Source organism: Centruroides vittatus, unplaced genomic scaffold (assembly GCF_030686945.1).
Source record: "Centruroides vittatus isolate TY-2023 unplaced genomic scaffold, ASM3068694v2 contig_1218, whole genome shotgun sequence".
In the NCBI taxonomy this organism is placed as follows: domain Eukaryota; kingdom Metazoa; phylum Arthropoda; class Arachnida; order Scorpiones; family Buthidae; genus Centruroides; species Centruroides vittatus.
In genome coordinates this window covers 473,456-495,719 of record NW_027120780.1, presented here as the reverse complement: position 1 = coordinate 495,719, position 22,264 = coordinate 473,456, and the positions used below count along the sequence as shown (strand labels likewise).

General features: G+C 28.5%; 1 protein-coding gene across 1 annotated transcript in view; it reads left to right on the top strand.

The window, feature by feature from the left end:
- The first annotated feature begins 254 nt into the window (after positions 1–254).
- Positions 255–22,264, top strand: part of LOC136987446 (calmodulin-like) — a 30,659-nt gene continuing 8,649 nt past the window's right edge. Inside the window, exon 1 of the mRNA XM_067285188.1 lies at positions 255–440. Coding sequence (XP_067141289.1) covers positions 438–440 — 3 coding nt within the window. The 5' untranslated portion in view covers positions 255–437. The remainder of the gene's footprint in view (positions 441–22,264) is intronic.

Here is a 22,264-nt window from a genome sequence, read left to right as displayed (position 1 = left end):
AAGGACGAGGAGGGATGGAAAAAAAACGACGATGATGTCACATTTTCCAAGTAGAATGGCTGCAGTGTTAATTTAAGCACGGTCCGATACACTAAGCTGTTGTTAAATTGTATAGAATTATGGTGCATTGCGGTGTTGCACCAAGCAATCGCCATCGAGCACATGGTGCCAGTCTAAGTAGAACAGCGCGCCAAAACAATTCGAAACACCAGGTGGCACTGCGCCGTACCCAGTAGCGAAACTTGGTATTGCCGATGACAAAAATAACTTGGAAATTCGTCTTGGCCGTGAGTTATTTGGTGACTTTCTGCTGGCGTTGGGGTGACGACAATCAAAGGGACTCGTTGTCCGGCATTTGGACTTATCGTCGATACCACTGACATTCTGCTGGAGAAGCCACGTTTGTTGTCCTCTTCGAACCCACGTGGCTGGACGTCATGGTAAGACGATTTGTTTTCATCGGATAAACTCGCTGAAATACAGAAAATCGAATTGAAAACGGTTGTAAAACACATTTGGACCATTTGATAGCGATCGATAGTCGCTTTTACTAGCTGAATGCTACGGTAATCACAGGTTCGATAAAAATCGTGTTTCTTAAGTTCGCTCCGACGTCAATTTCCTTTCAATCATCAATCGAAAGTTCGATTTCTAAGTGGATATTTCTATAACGGTACATTTAACATCTTGCGGGTTATACAAAATCGCTGCTAATTATATAATTCACGTTGTTTTTTAAAACTTTCATCTCCATCTTTATCCTACTTTAATCATTTGCATATATAATTTCTAATCGATTTAACTATCATGTACAGGGACATAATTCACTCCAACAATTTTTTTCTTCTAATCTACTTGTACGGAAATAATTTTCTATTCTTTCTTTTACGGTTTTAACATTAACTTCAGTCATTTTTAAACTTAATTCTGCCCACTAAAAACTATCAATGTTACTATAAAAGTTTTCATGTCTGCCTGTAAATTGACATTGAACTACATATCTAAATTAGCAAAATAAATATGTGCATCATTAAATTTATGTTTTTGTGGCTTTAATGATTTTCTTATCTATTATCTTATTTACAGTAATATAGTCACGTGTTTGTTAATGATATATTACTTACATTCATAAAGAATTTAACAGATGAATGTCAACACGAACTAAGTGATATTGATCGATTATATTTTTGACGTGCGTTATCTTCACGATAATAAATAATTGAAAATTCTAGTTCTGAAAATTACTTATCTTTTCTTTTTGCACGAGTTCGAATTTAAAATAACTTTTTTGATATTCGTTAAATTTGCGTAAGGTAATTTCACAACGTCAACCTTTACATTCTTTATTTTATTTTGGTTGAGGGTACCGCACTTTATTATTAAAACTAAAAATGCCAATGGACGTTTAACATTTCTTTACAGGTGATGTGACGTCACTTAACTCCAGTCACGTAAATGTCATTCTGGTATACTAATTACTCCAAAGGGCGGATTTAATAGATTGGCAAAATATCGGAAATTCCCTTTTAGTTTTCTTTACGTTGTATCAGGGGCGTTTAGCCCAAGAAATATCTGCACTGCGGAGGTTCAACTTTCTCTGTATATCTTTTTCCTTTCTGCCTAACCTCTGCCAGGATTTTATTTTGAGCTCAACGTGCTATTCCAGAGTACCATACAAATGTAAAGAAAAAAGAATGAAACAAATTCAGTCTAATGCCAGGAAAGACAGCGAATGATCGTTACAACGTTTCAGATATTACCTTCTTTTTTCTGTCACGGTGAATAGTTCTAAAGAATACGAAATCACTATTGAATATTTCAAAAAATAAAATCCGTAATGCAAAGTGTATACGAAAACATATATGTATAAAATTTAGAATCGGTCCTTGGTAAGTTTCTATTTAAAAGCGCGCGTGTCCTTTAACGCAAAATTTCGGTTTTCATAGTTTGAGATGGTTGCATTAATTTGGATACAGCGCATTTAAAAAGCTGGCATGCATTTATCTATTATAATTTTTCAACGCAGTGTACATAGTAGAAATGGAAAAACCGAGAAATTTTTTTCGATTGTTTTAGTAAATTGTTTCACTATAAACAGTTTGAGAGAAAAGAATTTGTGACAAATAAACTTGTGGCCACTTGCCAATGCGATCTGTTACCGCGGCATGCCAAACATTGATGTCATGACTAAACCCTCTTGGAATAGCTGTCTGTTTTGCAACTGTTATTTTGTTCGTCTCGTAATTAAGGACCGATGACCAATAAATCAGAGTTTAGGCTACCGCTCACGGTGGCAATAATTTTTTTCCATATTATTGCATGATATACGAATTCTACGCGAAAAAAGATATACTGCAAGTTACCAAAAGTAAATATGAGGTGTTTTTGTATATAGAATACAACTGTAATAGCCTTTTGTTTAGTACATTAGTCATCGGTAATTACGGCCCTGGATGTGTTGAATTGCTAAATGGCGGTTCAAGTTGACTTTGGAAAAAATTATATAAAAGTGTTGCAAAGACGAGAAATTTCAGTTTTTCTCACAAGAAAATAATTTCAAATGTCTCTTATCAAATTCTTTTGATTTATTAATATAGTCGTTCCTTGAGATTTACTTTATGTTGACGAAAATTTATCCTATTGAAACTCGAAAATTTAACAATTTCATATTCAAAGAGTTTTTATATTTTTTGACTTTCCGCCATTTGGACACCAAGAGGGCCATTTTAACCCATAATGGTATCCATTATGGGTTCAGCCAGGCCCGTAATGGTGCGACCGGATAGCGAGGGAAGGGACCCATCATATCCGGGACAGACCATCCCCGAAAACATTCTTGGGTTTTTCGACAGCTTAGATTCGATCCCGGATCTCTTAGATCGGTTGGCTGATTATAACCGATTCGGCAATCCAGTCATCTATTCAAAGATGAACAATGATCAAGATTTGAATCTAGCATGTTATCTCGAAAGAATTTGTATTTAAATGAAATTAAAAAGAAAAAATACATTTAAAATTGCTAATGTATCCACCTAGAGAAATAGCCCACCAGTAGCCAAATTGATAAAACTAGAGTACAGGTACCTAGATATAGTACCTAGATAGTAGCGACAAACGAGTCATCGCCGCCATGTTCTGTCGAATGTCATCACGTGGTCTACGGATTTACATTAAGAAATGACGATTTTTTTAGTTTAATAAAGCATTTTTACGAATAAAAATGCTTTATTAAACTAAAAAAAATCGTTATTTCTTAATTTAAATTGACCCATAGACCACGTGATGACATTCGACAGAACATGGCGGCGATGACTCGTATGTCGCTACTCTGATATCTAGGTACTCTAGATAAAACCACAGAAAACTGATCGTGAGTTCGCGGGTTGGCCACGTGGGGTTTGCCGGGTTCGCTTCAAGTGCCTAACACCTAAATAGGAACCAGTATCCCATAGAAGTTTTCTCGGAACGCATTTTCCCTTGTATGATTGCCCATGTTGCATTGTCGTATCTTATCGAACAAAACAAAAATAAACCAAGTGGAGAAATTCTTGATAAACAATGAATATATTAACCAACAATTTAAATTTCCATGTAGTTGAAAAGTCTAGTTTCTTTATTCTTCTTACCAGAAAAATAAATAAAGAAATAAAAATAATTAAATTTTAATTCCAATAAGTAATAGTCGAAATTCAGAATTATCATTTTCACATATTTATATCCTTTTGCGTTCATAATTTTGCAGAAAATAAAAAGAAATAAAGAAAAGGTAATAAATAAATGTATAACTTATATTATTTAATCAAAACTTAGTAGTAGAATATATTAACTTACATAACCTGCTGAACGGAGATAAAAATATCAAAATCAGTTTTATTTTATTGAAAATATTGAGATAATCTGTTACATAATTCATTATGAAACCTTACAACTATTATATAGCAGTCGATAGTTATCCTTTTTGCTATTTTATGATAAGTTGAATTAATTTTTAATAATTTAATACGTAACAATTATATATATCATTCATATAATGAACTTAATATGGCGTAGGTTACATATCTTTTATTGTTATTTTTATGGAATATCAGTGGAAAGAAAGTTTATTTTGTCAAAACTTTTAACTTGGAAGAAACTTTCTCGGTGTTTTCTGGTTAATGTTATAAGCACATAACAATCAGGACCGACGAGAGAAGGGAATTTGGGATATTTTTCCTGGGTTCGGAGAAATTTTAGGTGTCCGTACTGGTTCATACCCCTATAAAATTAATTTTATTTTTATTATCAGAAAATTAATTTTTAAGACTGTTTTTATTAATAAAGACTCATTCTACGTATTATAATTTGTAAAAAAAAAAAAAAATGGCTAAAGAGGCCCAGTAAAAGGAGAAAGGAACCAGCTCTACCCCCCCTGGCCCATACGGCTCTGAGTAAAACACTTTAGAAAAGTTCATTGAATAATTTTTACTTTAAAATTCAGCTGAATGTAAAGAGTTTTATATATTCCTATTATTTCTAAATGTCCAAATTTCCGATAAAAACAAAGGAGAAATAGTATGATATCCAATTTAGTTGTATCAACTCTATACTCGATCGATTGTGAAACAATTGAGTTATTAGTTCAAAATACCGCTGAGAATTCAGAAAAAATTATTGTATTTTTATATAATAATGATCAAACAGAAAAAAATCATTATAGAAATAACAAGTCAAGTTCAACCACTATTATATAATACAAATAAATTGTTATTTATGGATAATGATAGTAAAATATATCAAAATAAATGAGATAAGCGACTTTCTCCGATTCGCGACTTCGATTATGTTTCTTAAGTGAGGCAAATATACAAATATTTGTCATGTTTATTCTTCTCGAATTATTATATATTTATCATCTTAAGTGTGTTTTTAGAACATTTTTTTTTTTAAAAACTAGTCGGGTTAATTTTTTTAGGTCAATGGCAAGATGCTACTGAGTGAACATTATTTATGGAACTGGAAGAGTGACGCGTAGCAGTCGAGTCGCAATTTTTCTGAGTAAAATGAGAAGTTTAAATATTAGCTTTATTTATTAGATTAACTAATTCTAATCGGCAATTCATAAAAATTTAAATTGATAAATAATTATATATTTAACTAAAACACAATCACCATCTCTAAACAACGGCAGTTTTTTTGGAACTTTTTAAAATGCATAAAAAATAACTTTCAAACAATGGCAATTTTTTTTAAATCTTTCCATCAGCAGTCGTTGTTCAGAGGTTTAACTGTTTGTCTCCAACAGAAAAACGATGCGATGCGGCTCAAGAATATCGCATCTCTAGAATAAAAATAAATAAATTTGATCGCATTTTGTTCGATAACTATTCAATGGCAGTTTAAAAAGTTTCAGTTATTAATGATATAAAGACGTGAAGATGATTTTTTTAATATTTATTTATATAACGTAGAATTCTTGAAAAATAATCTTTTTTTAAAAAAAATCAAATTTTATTATATGCATATGAATGATAAATTATTTTTATCCTAACAATAATTCATCATAAAATGGTGCAAATAGAAGAAATTTCAATGTGAAAAACGAAACGGAAATTCTAAAAATCGCGACGGAAATGTCGTGTGATTTAGCTTACAGTGTTTAAGGTAGATGCTAATTGTTATATCTAAAAATAGAAGAGGAAAAAATTTGTGCGTGCAACACTCTTTTTTTGGAATAGATAATCACTGTAACTGCGTTTAAATAAAATGAACGACTCATATGTACAGAATATTCATTCGCTGATAGCTTTAAAAATGAGAATTGAACATATACACAGAATTCGTGAGTATATTTTATAAAATAGATACGAATCTTCGACTCTGGATACGGAAGTTCGAAACGAAATTTTGTTAATTTCGAAAAAAGATAAATTGATTGGGATATTTGTTTGTATATGCAAAGAATCTATGCCAAGAAAATAAGGAAATTGTTCAATATTTTCTTAAACTGCACTATTTTAACACGATTATCAAGGAAAACGAATTTGTTCCGGATATGTCGGGCCTGTTCTCTCGCCACCCAGTCTCCTCGTTGTGGACCTGACAGAACTGACGATGGTCTTGAAAAAAGGCCCTCTTAGTGCCACAGATAGGAAACAGTTTAAAAAGAGGGTTCGGTCAGGCCCACACATCGTCCCCATTGTGGGCCTGGCCGAACCCGCGATGAATGATTGAGAAAGTTATCTAAGTGCCTCATAGGATGAAGAGAGCATTAAATAAAACAAAATATTTTAAATGTGGATAATATAAACTCCTTTACAGATGAACAATTTATTCTAGTTAAACTTTTTTCAAATAGGTTTCTTATCTGAAGCAAAAGAAGACCGTAAATTTAATGGATTTATTTGTATTTTTGTACATGTTAATTACATAATATGAACGAATTTAAATACATATAATAATTATATTTTTCTTATTTGCGTTTATCAAATTTATTGAGATCTATATAGAGATATTTATGATTTTTAGATGATATTTTGTTCGATTTTTCATTTCATATTTAATGAATTAGAAAATTAAGATGTGAATCTTGTTATTCTGAACATACAGCCATAAATCGTGAACATTCTCATCTTATAATAATAATTTAATTCATTAACAATTAAAACAAATAAAACTAGTAAGTTCATAAATTATAAATAGTTAATTATATAAAGTGATAAATAAATAATTTATAGCGTTATTAAGTTCGATTTTGATAATGAATTACAGCAAACAATATATATATATATAATATAATAAACTTAATGTAAAATTTTCACCATTGATATTTATTAATTCTATTTTAATATCAGGAGATTAATTTCAAATAAGTTCATTCATCATTTTCTTTGAATTAAATACATTTTACCTATTCAGTATATTTATTAGTTTATGCAAATACGTTACAGGTTAAGCATGTCAATAAGTTATAGGATAAGAATCAATTTTTACAAAAATATTATTTAAATGTATTTGATGGAAGATGATTAAAATGCATCACTGAGTCATGGAGCTATGGGTGCTATACAAAAGCGGCTTCACTAGGCCGTTGCCTAGTGAAGCCGCTTTTGTACAGTTGAATAAGCAAGCCAATCACATATCCCCCTTAAAATGAAACGGGTTATGTCATTGGCTTGCTTTTCCATTGTATTAAAGCCTCTTTACAAGGTAACAAGCCCAATAATATGAAATTAATGGTGGTTTAAGTTGCATTTAAATATTACTAGATTGACTCATAATTAACATGATTTTTTAATATAGATCAAGATATATAATTATGTAAAATACATGTCGCTTGTTAAGGCTTTTTCAGTGTTTCTTATTAATCAGATAAATTTATTTATTTTTTGAAGTGTCTTAGACCAGTAATTGGAACTTGTAACCTTTTGTCGCTTTTAGCGCAGCCTAATAACATAAAAATGACACGAACTCAATTCTGTTGTCGTGAATTTTGAGTTATGAAAATATATTCTCTTTTCTTTTTTAAATAAAGATATCTAAGTATGTAGCCTATGTATGTATGTATTTTTTGTGCATGTATACTGAATGTATACATGCACAAAAAGGCTATACTTATATACTGCAATGCAACTTGAGATCTTAGGAGATTCCATTGAAAGGATTTAAAGGGTTTTTCATTCTGCTTTAGATTAATTATCTAAAACAGAATGAAAAACCCTTTAAATTTCTTTTATTTTTCTTTTATACAATTATTATTGGTTTGAGTTTATTTCATTTGAGGGGATAATGCAACGCAACGCATGACGATTTGTCCATTTGAAGATCGCCCATGTTGTGTGCACCAGCAAATCAATTCATTCAGCACCATCAAACCAAAAACTATGTGTTTGCCTTACCTCGGGGTGGCGTTTCTATCGGAAATTGGCCCTTATTAAGACACACGAAGAAAAGCCTACGTGATCTAGTGAATAAAATTACTGAACACTGGTGGCGGATTTAAGCCTCATTAATGGGTCTATGTTGAGTTTTACAGGTTTTTTTTACATGTCTGACACCTAAACAAGGCCAGTTTTCCATAAAAATCCTCCCGGAAGGCATTTCTTCTTAGCAGATAGCCCGTGAGTTGTATTGCTGTATCCCATCAAACCAAACCAAACCATGCAAAGAAAATCCTGAAAACTCCACGCGGCATTCCTCTGATGAAGTACGAACCCATGATCAACTATAATTGTTCAGTGGTTTTATCCGCTCGGCAACTGGTAGGTCAAAATTATTGTAAGTTACGGAAATTTTAAATAATTTTTCTGGTTATTATTATGCTTAAATTGTTGTTTTGAGATAAGCTAAAATTCTTTCAACTTTGTTTTTAAAAAGCAGATCTACACTTAGTTAAATGGTAGTGTTATTGGATAAATTATAACTTTTTAAGATATTCAGAAAAATTATTTTTATGAATATTATAATTTGAAAATAGTCGATAATTTATTTCAATATTAGATTATCGGATGTAATTTGAACTGAGTTGATTATGTTAATCAATACCGAAGTTAAATGAAACTCGATAATGATTAATGTTATCAAATTTAAGTAATAATGTTAAGTAAGTTATAAAATTTAAAGTTTACGAGAAAATGTTGACAAATAGTTCGATACTTTTTACACTTGAAGAATGGACACGAAAACTTTTAAAATACGTAACAAGTATAAGTAAGTAAGCCGGAAAGTCGAGAAAATTTAATGCGCCAGTCTAGCGCTCTGGTAGACCCAAGAATCCAGGAAAGCAACCGTAGGAATTTTTTGAGGTGGACTGTCCCGAATAAGTCAGGCTCCGTTCCTCCTCATCCGGCCATCCCATTGTGAGTCTGGCCGAACCCACGATAGACTTGAGAAAAAGGGCCTCTTTGATGTCACAGGGGAAAGAGTCTAAAAAAAATAAATATAAAAATAACAATATAACTCAAATTTAGTTTTCGAGAAACTATTATTAACTGTATTGTATTTGTTTTAATAATAATGTCTACATATTGGTTAAAAATTTTATAAAATAATATTAACAAATGGAAACTATATATTATACCCAAATGAGAAGTTAATGCCAAGATTTCTCCTGTAGTTCTCTTTCCTGCGTGTAACAGTTGACAAGATGTTATGTTAATGGACAAAATCCTACAAGATTTTGACAACTTTTGACAGTTTTTCATATAAAGTTCGAAAGCAATAAAGATTAAAGCTGTTTTGAATTTAGATATTGTTTCTTATTATCATAGCTTTAAAGTAAATTGCTAATAAGCACAATTTTGGATATTATTGCTTTATTTAAATGTAGATATTTTATAGTTTGTTTCAATGAATATATCAGTTCAAAATGAACGTTAGCTTGATGATAGAAGAATAAGAAATTTCAATATCAAGCAAATATAAAGATTTCAACAATTTTCATTTTAACTACATTTTATTACGTGACTTACAAATATCAGATTATATTGAATTGATTGATTAAAGCAGTGCAACACATGCCATTAAGGAGTGCCTCTTAGGAGAACTTTCTACGAGAAGCTAGTTCCTATTTAGGCGATAGACATGTGAATAAAATCGGAAACTCCGTGATCAGCCTGATGGCTACATGCGAATCCACGATATTTGTTTCACTTGGCCCTGTAAAACACAAATATCGGATGCTTTCGACTTCAGATTAGAATCGTTGAATTATTACTAATATTGTTCAATGTATATATTGCCTTTTTATAGTATATAATATGTATGTAATATAAATTATAATATTTAAGTATTTCTATTATATACTTTCTATCGTTAATATTTGTATATACATTTCTCTGATATTTCGTAACTTCTGGCTTGCGCTTTATTAATTATACGACAGACTAAAATACAAATTTCTCATTGCTGAGATACGTTTTCAGTTCTTCAGTTTTTAATTATAACCATTTACATTAATTTCTTTGTATTTGTGTAATTACACAAATATTTATATTGATAATTGTCAATGACGTTATCCATTTGAATAAACCTAGTTATAAACTGATAATTAAGCTTAATTATGAAAAGTTAAAAAACAAATATTACATAATAATTTATTAATTTTTAATGTTAATATTCTCGTCCAATCGCTTTATTTTTGCATTTTCTTCTTTTTACAATTTTTCGAATGATGACGACATTGTAATCATATTATATTATATTAAAAATATAGTGAATTATATAGTTATTAATGAAATTTATATGCAGAATAATTTTGTCTAATATTTCTTTTAAGTTAAGATTCTCACTTTTTCAATATTTTACTCATTTTCAAAAACTTAAACTTTCTGTTTTCTTTAAATAAGTTTAGCAGTGGCCGAGTGGATAAAACCACTGAAGACTGGTCATAGGTTCCCGCCTAATCAACAGTGTTTTCCTAGTTTCATTCACGTGTCTAACACGTAAATAGAGGTCAATTTCCCTTAGAAAGTCCTGGGAGACAGATCGTCCACGTGTGTTGTCTTATTTTCTCAATCTAATTTTTAAATATTTAGACAAGATATAATATATCCCAAAATTTAGCAATAAAAGTCTATTTTATAGGAATTTCTCAACAAAATATTAAAAAATTGGTAATTTACGTTTTATATTTTCTTATGAATGGCGCACCCAGGGGATGGGCAAGGAGTCCTGGCACCCCCCAAAATAAAAGGAAAAGAAAAACTTGCAAATTTTCCAAAAATATTTTCCTAATTAAAATTCATTCTTTTTATTTATATTGTTTCTATGTTCTGTGAATTAGCGGTCACATAAGGCGGGGATTTTATTGAGTTGGTATTTAAAATTTTATATCCGTTCAATTCGGCTCCCCCAAGATTATATCTTGAATGTGCCACTATTTCTTATATTAGATAATTTAAAATAGATTATTTTGTAAGTCACGCATTCGTACATTTTAAAATCAAATGTTTGTTAATGTAAAACGAATTTAAATTGTGACATTGTTTTCGTTGTGAAAATTTACTTTTAGATTGTCATATATGAAAGAGCAGAATTAATTTCGTTGAGAATTTCTGGAGCATTCTTTATTTAAAAAATGCTATTAACATTGCTATTGATAGCAACTATTAAAGATGAGAAAGATGACTTTGATAACACCTTGCTAATGCTTAAATTAATTATTTATATTTTTGTCTTTGTTAAGTGTAATACAATAGGTTTTGTAAGAGCCGTACAGATCTATATTTAAACGACTGTCAAGTCTTTCACTATCCAGAGACATCCAAATTTTTCAGCGAATTTATTACTTTGAAAATTATGAGTGTTAGTTAGTAATTATAATCATTTATATACGAAATATATATTCGATTTTCTTTATTTTATCAATAGTTTATTCGTTTAAATTAGTAAATAATGTAAGTTTAAGTCATTTTATAATTCGAAATCTTAATCTAACTACACATTAAATTTGAAATATTTCACGAAATATTTTTATTAAATTGTCGTATTGTGATTATAATTATTAGTAAAAACAAAATACTCATTTTCCTATTATAAATATAAGCGTGAAAAACGTTTTAGTTATTTGGATTGATGAAATGAGTCTAAGGCAATACAATCTACCGAGGCAATAATGCACAACTCAATAAGGCACATGGGCGATCTGCCAAGATGATGCCTCTCGATAGGACTTTCTATGAGAAACTATAGTTTCCTATTTAGAACACCTAAATACGACTTTCTGGGTTTTCTTCTCGTGTTAGACAAGAGAAAAAAACCCAGAAAGTAACTTAATGTGACAAAAACCCAGAAAATTTTACGTGGCCAGTACGTTGGTTAGACGCCAATCCACGTTAAGTGGTGTTATCCATTCGGCCACTGGCGGACCATTTATATTAGGTGTTGAGCTTATAGCTCAAATCAAATTAAATGTTTTCTTTTTAAACAGTATAAGTATTGAACCTTTTTAGAAATCTTCTGTAATCAAAATGTGACTTGAAATTCCCTAGGCATAAAACAAAGGGAATAGTTTTTTAGATTTGGAACTAAAGTCTTTTATCTATAAATGTTATAATATGGTTTATTAATCAAAATATTTGTACAAATATACGGAGTACACGTTAATTCATAATTAAAAATGCTATTAAAATGCAAGAAATGAGTATTTTAGACATACTGCGCATAAAATATTATCACTAATATGTAATAATATTAAATTATAGATGAAAGAAAATGAGTTCAGATAGTACAAAAAATCGTCTTCAAACTTTTAAAATTTATAGAACTCTTCTCACTATCTGATTTTAACAGAACTCTACGGTAAAAACTACTTTTAACTATATATAAGTCCTATATATATAAAGTTACAGACAACAAATTCAGAAAGTATAAAAGTAAGAAAGTCATTTTTATTAACGTGATCCGTGATTTATATAGCAGTATTGCGAGAGATCAAATTTAAGATTATATTTTGTTGTTTTTTTTAACTTGATTTTTATAAATCAAATTTTTTCTTTGCTTGAAAGTTTCTTTAAGTTACCGCTGTATTATTTGTTCTTTTTAAATGGAAAAGAAAGAAAAAAAAATTGTTTACTTAGATGTAATTTAAGTTTAATTACATGCATTTAACGAGCACAATGCACAACGAGCACAAAAGGATATCCTTCAAATTCAATCACGTTCTATATATATATATATTTTGCTTTTTGAGCCACTTTTTGATCAGTAGAAAGCTTTGCAAATCTATTTTTACTTGGTCTACAGCTAAGAAATCTGATTTGCATCCAACAACTCGCTTTTTAATTTCAAAAGTACATCACGTACGAACTGAAATTCAATAAAGTGAAATATAAACAGAGGGAAAAAGTTGTAAGTTTTATGGCTATTTGAATATTAGTAGTTTGTTTACTTTTTAAAGCCAAATAAGAACTTTATCATTAAAATAGAATGTGGGCAAAGTTTCAACTAGATACAATGTATCATTATAATAACTGATGTCTCTGCAAAAGAAAATTACTAATGTTAATTATGGATAATTTGATCTATTTTAATACAAGTTTAAGATATTTTCTTTATATTTTTTATGCCGAATTTAAATTATTGACTTAAAGCCAATTTTATAAAAATTCGTTTGTGTTATATAATTTCAAATTTTCCTTAATGACCTTGACGGTAAGAGAAAAAGAAGCTATAAAAATGTATATAATTTTTATAGTTCGTCTCTAATGCCGCCAAAATCTCTTTAAAAAGGCGTGAAAGTTACGTAACCAACGGGATTTGTTTCTCTCTGCAATTCGACACAATATATAGTCAAAGTTGCTTTCTAACATAAACTAAATTTAGAATTTTTTTTCATTCTAAACAAAATTTACGTAATGTACGACAAAATTAATGTCGATTATTCTGAATCAAAGATCAAGAATGAAATCAAGTGGAGTGCTCCATTAGTAATATATCTAGAATAATGCACATAATTATTCGATTTATTCAATATACTACTATTTATTTTCAATATATTACACTTCACTCTATACGTATTTTGCTAAACACTATTTTTAAGTGTAAAATATTTCAGAATACTTCAACTCGATTTACTAAACTATTTCTTTGAGTCGGTGGGGCGAGACGGTTAAGGGAATCTGGGTTCGAATCCGTACGAGCCAGGATCTTTCAAGCCCTATCGTGGACTTAGCCGAACCCACGGTGGATACGGAAAAAAGATCCTCTTAATGCCCAAAGGACCTAAAGAGCCAAAAAGAGAAGCCAATTTTTTTATCTAATAGGTTTTTGTAAATGCTGTCCATTGTCGAAAAGAAATGAAGCCAAAAAAGCACAGGTTTCGTATTGTGTCTATTATCCAATAGAAAATTAGTACAGATTAATTATAATATAATATTGAATATAATTAGTTACAAAAAAAAAAATTAATATAGCTTAATATCAGACTTCAGCTTGATCTTTCTTTTAAACTTGTATTAGATATATAAAGTCATATTGTTACTGATTAGAAAAATATCTAGGATTAGAACTTCAAAAGCTAAAAATTATATAAACTACGAGATGTTACCAATAAAAATTAATTTCTGATATGTGATTCTGGTTATGGTATTAATATATACGTATAAAATAATTTTATTATCAGATCGCCAACTATAAAACTTGCTTTCTGTCTATTTTTATGTGTTAGAAAACTCCAGCGTAATAATATAATTTATTATCTTTTTATAATAATTAATGCACTATTCTTACGAAGTTAAGAAGTGACTGGAATACCCTTTAATATATTTTGTCGTTAAAATAATTATATATCGAATCATCTTAAAACATACTGGATTTTAATCAAGGTTGAATTTATACTTGTGGCTTTAAGCTATAACATATACCACAGGAGTGAAGATTACGACCTCTTTTGAGTCGCGTGCCGTATAGTGAGCATAATTATGTTTAAGTGTTTATGCGTGCGAAGTTTTAAACTCCGAATAACAATATTTAAAGAAATGAAACGAATGTGATTTAATTAGGATAAATGTATTAAAAAAGCGATTGAAAAAGGATGATCGAGTGATAAATCGAAAGGATGATTGAAAAAGACAGTTGATAGATAAATCGAAATCGTGTGATACGTTACGTGCCAAATGATTTCTTCTTAAGTACAACCTTGGGCACGTATGCCATAGGTTCGCCACCCCTGCCCTAAGATATTTACTCGTAACGCGAGGCCCTAAGTTGCAGCTTGTTTAGATTAAGTGCAAACTCGACTCTGAACTGAACAATAGAGCTTTGATTAACTAACATTTAGAGTTGTATATATTACTATATACAACTCTAAATGAAATTGTTAATTCGTATTTTGCTATTTTATGTGAGAAAACACTATTACTAAGTGCGTTTCGACCAGTTAAATACTTAATTTTCCATTTATGTTTGAATTTTAATACTGTTATTCTGTATAAAACTATAATAATTTTCCTCTTAAATTGATTAGTATTCTGAAATATAACATTTTATTACTAAACAAATGGAACAGTAATATATTCATAACAGGGCTATCATGAATCGTTATGTCACTATTAAGGATCGTCACAGATCTATATATTCTAGTTTCATTAGTAGGTTTTACAATAAGTGACAAAATCGGCTAGTAAGATCGTCAAATAATTAACTTAATAATTTAAATAAACGAGTTCTTTTGAATTATTTAACGAATTTCTCACGTAGCGAGGATTAGAATATGATAATTTTCGGTCATGTAAAGACAAAATATCGTAGTGAATTCTCAATTGTTTTACTTTTGGTGCTGTGATATCCAAAGCAACAAAATAATGCATATTTACACTAAGTAAGAAGTTACAAATAATAAAATTGTTAAAACATACAGCTATTTAAAAGTACAAATTTAACAAATAATATTATTAAAACAAAAGACAGGATAAAAAAACGAAACCCGACTCATAATTTTCCAAAAAATCAATAAATCAATTTAAAACTTTTACTTCTATCCCCTTCTTTCTTCTATTTATGACCCAGTTAAGTGGTTATAATCTCTATAGAGAAATCTATCATTAAATTGATGAAGATTATTCTAGATATCTCTCTGAACTTCATCTAAACTTATAGAAATTTGTAGTTGCTTATTTCCAGCTTATAATGTAGAATTATTTTATATAGTTTGAAATTTTAGACATTGTTTATTTAATACAGATTAATGAATGAAACATGTTTTCGATTTAATGAATTGTGAATTATTGAAAAATTTGGAGTCAACTGAGACCTTTTATTATCTTTAATAAAATAAAATAATCTTTATATTATAATTTATATATAAATTACTCTAAAATACTGTATATATTTTAGAGTTTATAAATAAAGCATGTAAACTATACATTGGAATGCCAAGTTTAAAATAAATAGGTATATTACACAATACAAACTATATACGCCTGTATATATATATTTGATGTTTAAATTTGAATATGATTTAATTTAAATATTTAAAATACTTATGTGTCATGGGCAAGTGTGCTTTTATCTCTGTCATACACTAAATAAGTTAGAGATAAAATCATTGTAATTACTTAAAACAATTCCTATTTTTTTATATATGAGAAGACATCAGAATAAACTTGAAGGTATTTTCACTGCTGTCTTTAAATAAACACATTCATTTCAAGTCACTGTTGAATTAAAACCTCTACTTTGTTCTATATACGAACGAGACTTTGTTTCAGTTTGTAATTACATCAATTAATAAATATTTATGCATATTTAATACTTATTTACATTGTTTACATAAAAATAATTTATTTGAGACTATCGTTTTTATTTAATTATAGTTTGTCATATACAATGTTAGAATACTATAAATATAGATACTTTTTAAATGCTTAAACTCATGCATATCTGCTTGACGGAGATGCTTTACTACAGGAACTTGTCTCATAATGCACTTCTCTGTTAGGTACCGACTGCATTATAAAAGGTTACAATGCGACCTCTTCAGTAGTTTAAAATTGGATAACCTTGATTTGAAATCGTTCTAGACAAATGCAGTATAACATTCGACTTTTGGCAGATAATTTTCCTAAATTATTCTAGTTTTTTCTTAAAGTTGCAACCTTCTAAACTTTGAAATTTCTTTGCAGATAAATAATATAAAACGAGTGATGTGTATTATTAATTATAGCTTTTACTATGTACTGTATATTTCGAAAATCACTTATAACCGAATAGTTCGTAATGGTAAGGATTATCGAGAGCTTGTATTGGTAGAACGGGTCTCTTTTTCCATTTCCCCCCTTTTTTCTGGAACAAATTAAATGGGTAGAACGATTCTTTATTAGTAAAAACTAGTCTTATTAGTATTTTAGTTTCTGTTAGTAAAAATAACAGTAATTTAAAAGGTAGGAACCAATACGGATCCCTAAGTTTACTCCAAGCCTGGAAAAATCCCCTCTCGATGGCTCTGATAATAGATAGCAAGTTTTATTTATTTATTATTTTGTGTTCAATTTAGTTCAACTTTACAAGGAAAATCAGATATTCCTTTTTATCTGGATACAAAATAGCAATTATAACAAAAATAAAATACAATAAATTAATTTACTATAACATCAAAATATTCTTATATAACAGTATTTGAATGTAGGATTATTTCGTATTTGATAAACTTTTAACTACATTATTTCTGAATTATCTTCTTACTATTCTTTTGTTGACTTTATGGCTGAATGGTAAAGGTGTCCTAAATATCGAAAAATTTCAGAAATTTTTGGGGTGATCTGTCCTGGATATGTCGTGGTTTGTTCTTCATTACTCACCGCTCCATTATGGGACTGACCGAACCCTCTCTTAGTTCTCACAGAGAGGAAAGAGTAAAATATATATATATAGTTTTGGTTATATTTTAAGCATATAAATGTAATAAATACTGTTTAAAACCGCTTATTAGACTAAAAAATCATAAATTTACAGAAAGATTTGGGATCTTCGATAGTCAGGCCCCCTAAATGGCCGCGTTAATTCGTTTATAATCAAATGCACTTGTCTTCTAAATTTATCACAATTAATAATGGTTTGTTTTCTATTTATATAACCAAAATAATTTAAATATATCTTTGATGTTATACTTTAAAGCATAATTGGCTTGAGTGCTAATTTTTTTCTTTATTTAATAAAGTGTTAATTGTTATAATTGAATAGTTAAATGGGAAAAATCTAAAGGATTTTTTTTTATTCGTGTAAACGATATTTCTATTTACATAATGTAATATATATTACATGATAAATGCAACAACTTGATTTTATCTTATTCATTATATAATTAACTTTTCAAGCGTTACGTAAGTGTTTTGAACAAGAGAAACGAGAGTTTACACTTAAATTTAACGAATTTTTAGAATTTTCTGTTTATTTTTTAAATAAATTTTTAAAACATTTTCAAATAATGGAAAATTTGTTGGTTATTATTTAGATTGTTTAAAAACCATTTAATTGTCTTCAATGATGTGATTTATGAACACTCAATAATATTCTATTCTATTTATAGAACCATACTAAAAAAAAGTTATAATTATATTTTGTAGAAATTTTAAAATAAAATTATATTGTTAACATTTATATATAAGGAATTTATTATTTTATATAAATTAAATATTTTTATTCTTCACCAATCAATAGTCAAGTGGATAAAATATTGGTGGTGGGTTCGCGCCTGACCAACGGAACGGCCATGTCGAGTTTCCCGGGGTTTTTTTTCACGTGTTTCGCAGCTAAATAGAGCCAGTCTCCTAAAGAAAGTCTTCCCAGGAGACACCTCTTCTTGGCAGATCGCCCATGTGTTGCGTCGCCTTATACCATCAATCCAATTCAATTCTTTATCCTAGTCATTAATTAGTGCCTGGGATAAATAATAGAAATACCGTACAGTTATAGTTTATCTCTTATTAACTAACCGTTAACAACTAATCCATCATTAATGACTTTAAGCTTTCCCCAATAACAAATCATCTTTAGCATATTCTAGTCAGTATAAATTAGGAAATTTAAAAATTAAACAACATTCGAAGTTTAATAAACTCAACTAAATCAATAAAGTGTAAGTTGTGTTCATGGATATGAAATATATACAAATGCTCATAACTACTAAAATTTCTAAAATACAGGAAATTATAAATGTTATGTTATATTTATAAAATTAATTTAAGTTTTTAATTTTAATTAATTCTTCCCAAATGAAAGAGGTTAGAAAAACGAATCCCCAAAACCCTCGTGTATATGTTTACATAGAAATTAATGTGTATAAAATAAATAATAACGTAAATTTCAAGAAAAATGATTTTAAAAATGGAAAATTATAATTCTGAAAATATCAACATTTAAAATATGAGTTTAGTTGCCTTTAACAATCTAAGAATTTTTATTTAAATAATTACATAGTTTTATAAATGAATGACTCCGTTTTAAACACTGTATATGTTTATAAATATGCACAAATTATTTTCTATAACGTTACTGGAAACAAGATATCTTTTATTTTACTTTAAAAAGAAGCTTTTCTATTTAGGATTAGTTTACAGGTTTATAATTAAGTAATTGCAACATAATAAAGGGCAGTTTTTATCAATTATATTCTACCTAACAACATTTAAGATAACAAAAATATTTTGATTATAATCGTTTCAATCAGATACAATTCAGCATTTTTATTATAATTACATAATTAATTAGAAATATGATTTTTTTATAACACGAAATGATTTATTATTTAAAATTCACAAACTAATAACCGAAATATGGGCCTAAAAATTGATAAAACTGTTCAAAATATATGCATATTCATAATAAACAAATATAAACTTTTTATTGTTTTTTTAAATTTATAAACAATAAATGAAATGTATTTCGTTTAACAGATTTATAATATTAATAAATTAAATAAAAATAATGCCAGCTAGCTAAGTAGTTTTTATGCTTATTTGTGATTCTAGTAAATGTTTTGTTGGTAATCCTCATATAAAAATCAAATTTTAATTTAATAGTACATAACTTAATTGTATATTCTTAATTAATATACTAATTAAAAACAGTGATTTTAATATGTAAATTAATAATTTGACATTGTTTATAAAATCCGAATTGCTTATTATTGCTTAAATACGCTTAAAAGCGCGTATTTAAATTTGATTACTCGAAATTTGCTATAGTAACCGTTAGATTGCTCAAAAATCTTTTAATTAAAATGCAAAATACAATAGACTCTGGATTTAACGTATAAAAAACTTTTATCTTAAAGAAAAAACTATAGTATTTCATTTTTATTCGCGCTGAAAGGTTGGATCAACTAGCATAAGTCACTCGATATAGGCTACATTATAATAACTTAAAATTTTATTCATACTTATACACTATAACAGCGTTTTAATACATTTTGTACGTTGTAAGTTAGTTATTACTACACATTTTTAAAATACCTTCAATTTAACGGACTTTCGGCAATAGCGGACACCTCTTTCTCCCACTAGTTTCTTAAATTAGGGCCTACTGTAATATCTTTCCTTTTTAATTCGTTGCTTGATATTATTGTTGTTTTGCGCGATTAAGTAATCCTGTAAAGATAAAAATAGCGTTTCGAAAAACAGTATAAATAAGCACATCTACAAGAAACTTGATATAATAACCAAACGTTATCAAAGTTTTGGCAGAAGTATATTTCTGCTCCCGTTTATAATTTAATCTTTTGTAAGGACTTTTACTCTTTTTACATCATTCTGACGTTGTGAGACTCTCTGTCTCGACATATTTTAACTACTTTTATGTTTGTTCATAATTAATTTAACATTTTATTCATGAAAGCTTAAATTAATCATTTATAAATAATTTTTATTCATATGTAAATAGAAGTTAAACTTTTAGATTGTATTTGGAATTAAATTATTCCAAAAATAATATAAAGTAAGTTATTTTAACTTAAAATAGATCATCCTTACCAATTACGATTTCTTTATTGTTAAATAACTTTCTGGCATAATTAAATTACTGAATTTTATTCTGTCGTTTTAATCCAAAGTTTAATGAATAATTTATTATAATTTAAGTAACACTAGCATATTGTTCAGAGTTCTTCATGTGTTCCCTAATGGTTACCGAAACATCGCGTAAAAATTCTTTGAGGCTATCCATAAACTACGTAACACAATTACTGTTTGGGTGAGTGGGTATCAAGTAAAAGTTATGATGCATTTCAAATGGTAGAGACGTTTACAAAAACGTTATGTAATAGTTGGGTCTCGACGCTTAGCTAACAGACAGGGTAACAGAATGATTTATTTTTGTTTCTGAAGTGTTGCATAGTGAACTGTATTATTCATATTAATGGTTTGTAGATTATACCTGTAATTAATATAATTATTTAACTCCGTATTGTGTGTTATTTCTTAATACGGTGCAATTAAGGAGAATGATCGAGGATACACGTTACGTAATTTTGGGTGCGATAGCATTACGGAGCGTTTCTGGGGATAGTAGTAATAGTAAAAAAAATAACGTTATGTAATTTATGGACGATCGTTTTACAAATACTAACAATTAATTAATAAAATTTATAATATCAGAGAGAAAACTGTATTAAGAGTATGTCCCAATTCACGAAAATATTGAAGTAAATAACTTAATCCAATAGCAACTGGTAAAAAAGTTTTTCTTTGTTTTATCTGAAGTTAACCGTTTGTATACACAATAAATAAACGCATAAATAACAGTTCCTGTGTGATAAGTTCGTTACAGCAAATTTGTGCTTAATTGGAATTATAGTATTCGAGGTATTTACTTGTATGTAAGATGTAATTATTTAAAATTGAAAGAAATATGGAACGAATTGGAACAAATACAGGGAGGATAGCTATACTGTGTTTTACGCAAAGTTTTTTATTATTGATTTTACATCTTTTATTATTTTGCATTCCTTATTTGCAATTCTTTTTCTGAAATTTATGAAATCTATGACAATAAAGAACTCTGTGCCAAAGTGTGCTTGAGTGTTGAAACTAGACTACAGGAAAGAGCCAAAAAGTTGAATAGTCAGGGAAGATTGTACTTAATTGCAATTTACATGTTACTCTTATTCATTGTAACATCATAAAGCTATTTAATAATCATAACTTTGTAACCATCTGCATGTTTTTTTCCGTAAAAGAAATTGTATTTCTACTTTTGCACGCTCTGAAATCTCCTGCATCTAATTTCTTAAAATTTCTATTTATTAAGCTTAAGTTTCTATTTATTTATAATGTGGCTTCTCTATGATATGTACTGTACAAGATATCAGATATGGCTTTTTGTACTTTTTCCTTTTCCTGATCCCCAGAGCGGTAGGTTGACAGCTTAACCGCTCGGCTATCCGGCTATCGTTAAAGATAATTTACAAAAATTAAGGTTTAATTATTTAAAAGAATGCTTATTTCTGTTTTTACACCATCAAACTAACTTAAAAATTTTATATCTACACTAAAGGCTCATCCAATATATTATACAAGATAATGAAATGATAAATATGAACTATTTATTATAAATAGACTATTTAGACTACAAACTAAACTGATAAATTTTTAAATGACTGGTGTAAATAATAAAAGACTTTTTATCTTCAGTTGTCTGCATCAATTTATTTTGTACTTTTCAACATATTAGACATAAAGTAAAGTTTAAACAAATATTATGCATAAAATATTTAAAATAGAGATATGCTAAAGATTATAATTAATTAACGATTAACTAATTAAGAAAGTAAACAAATTAAAGATTAAGGTTTATT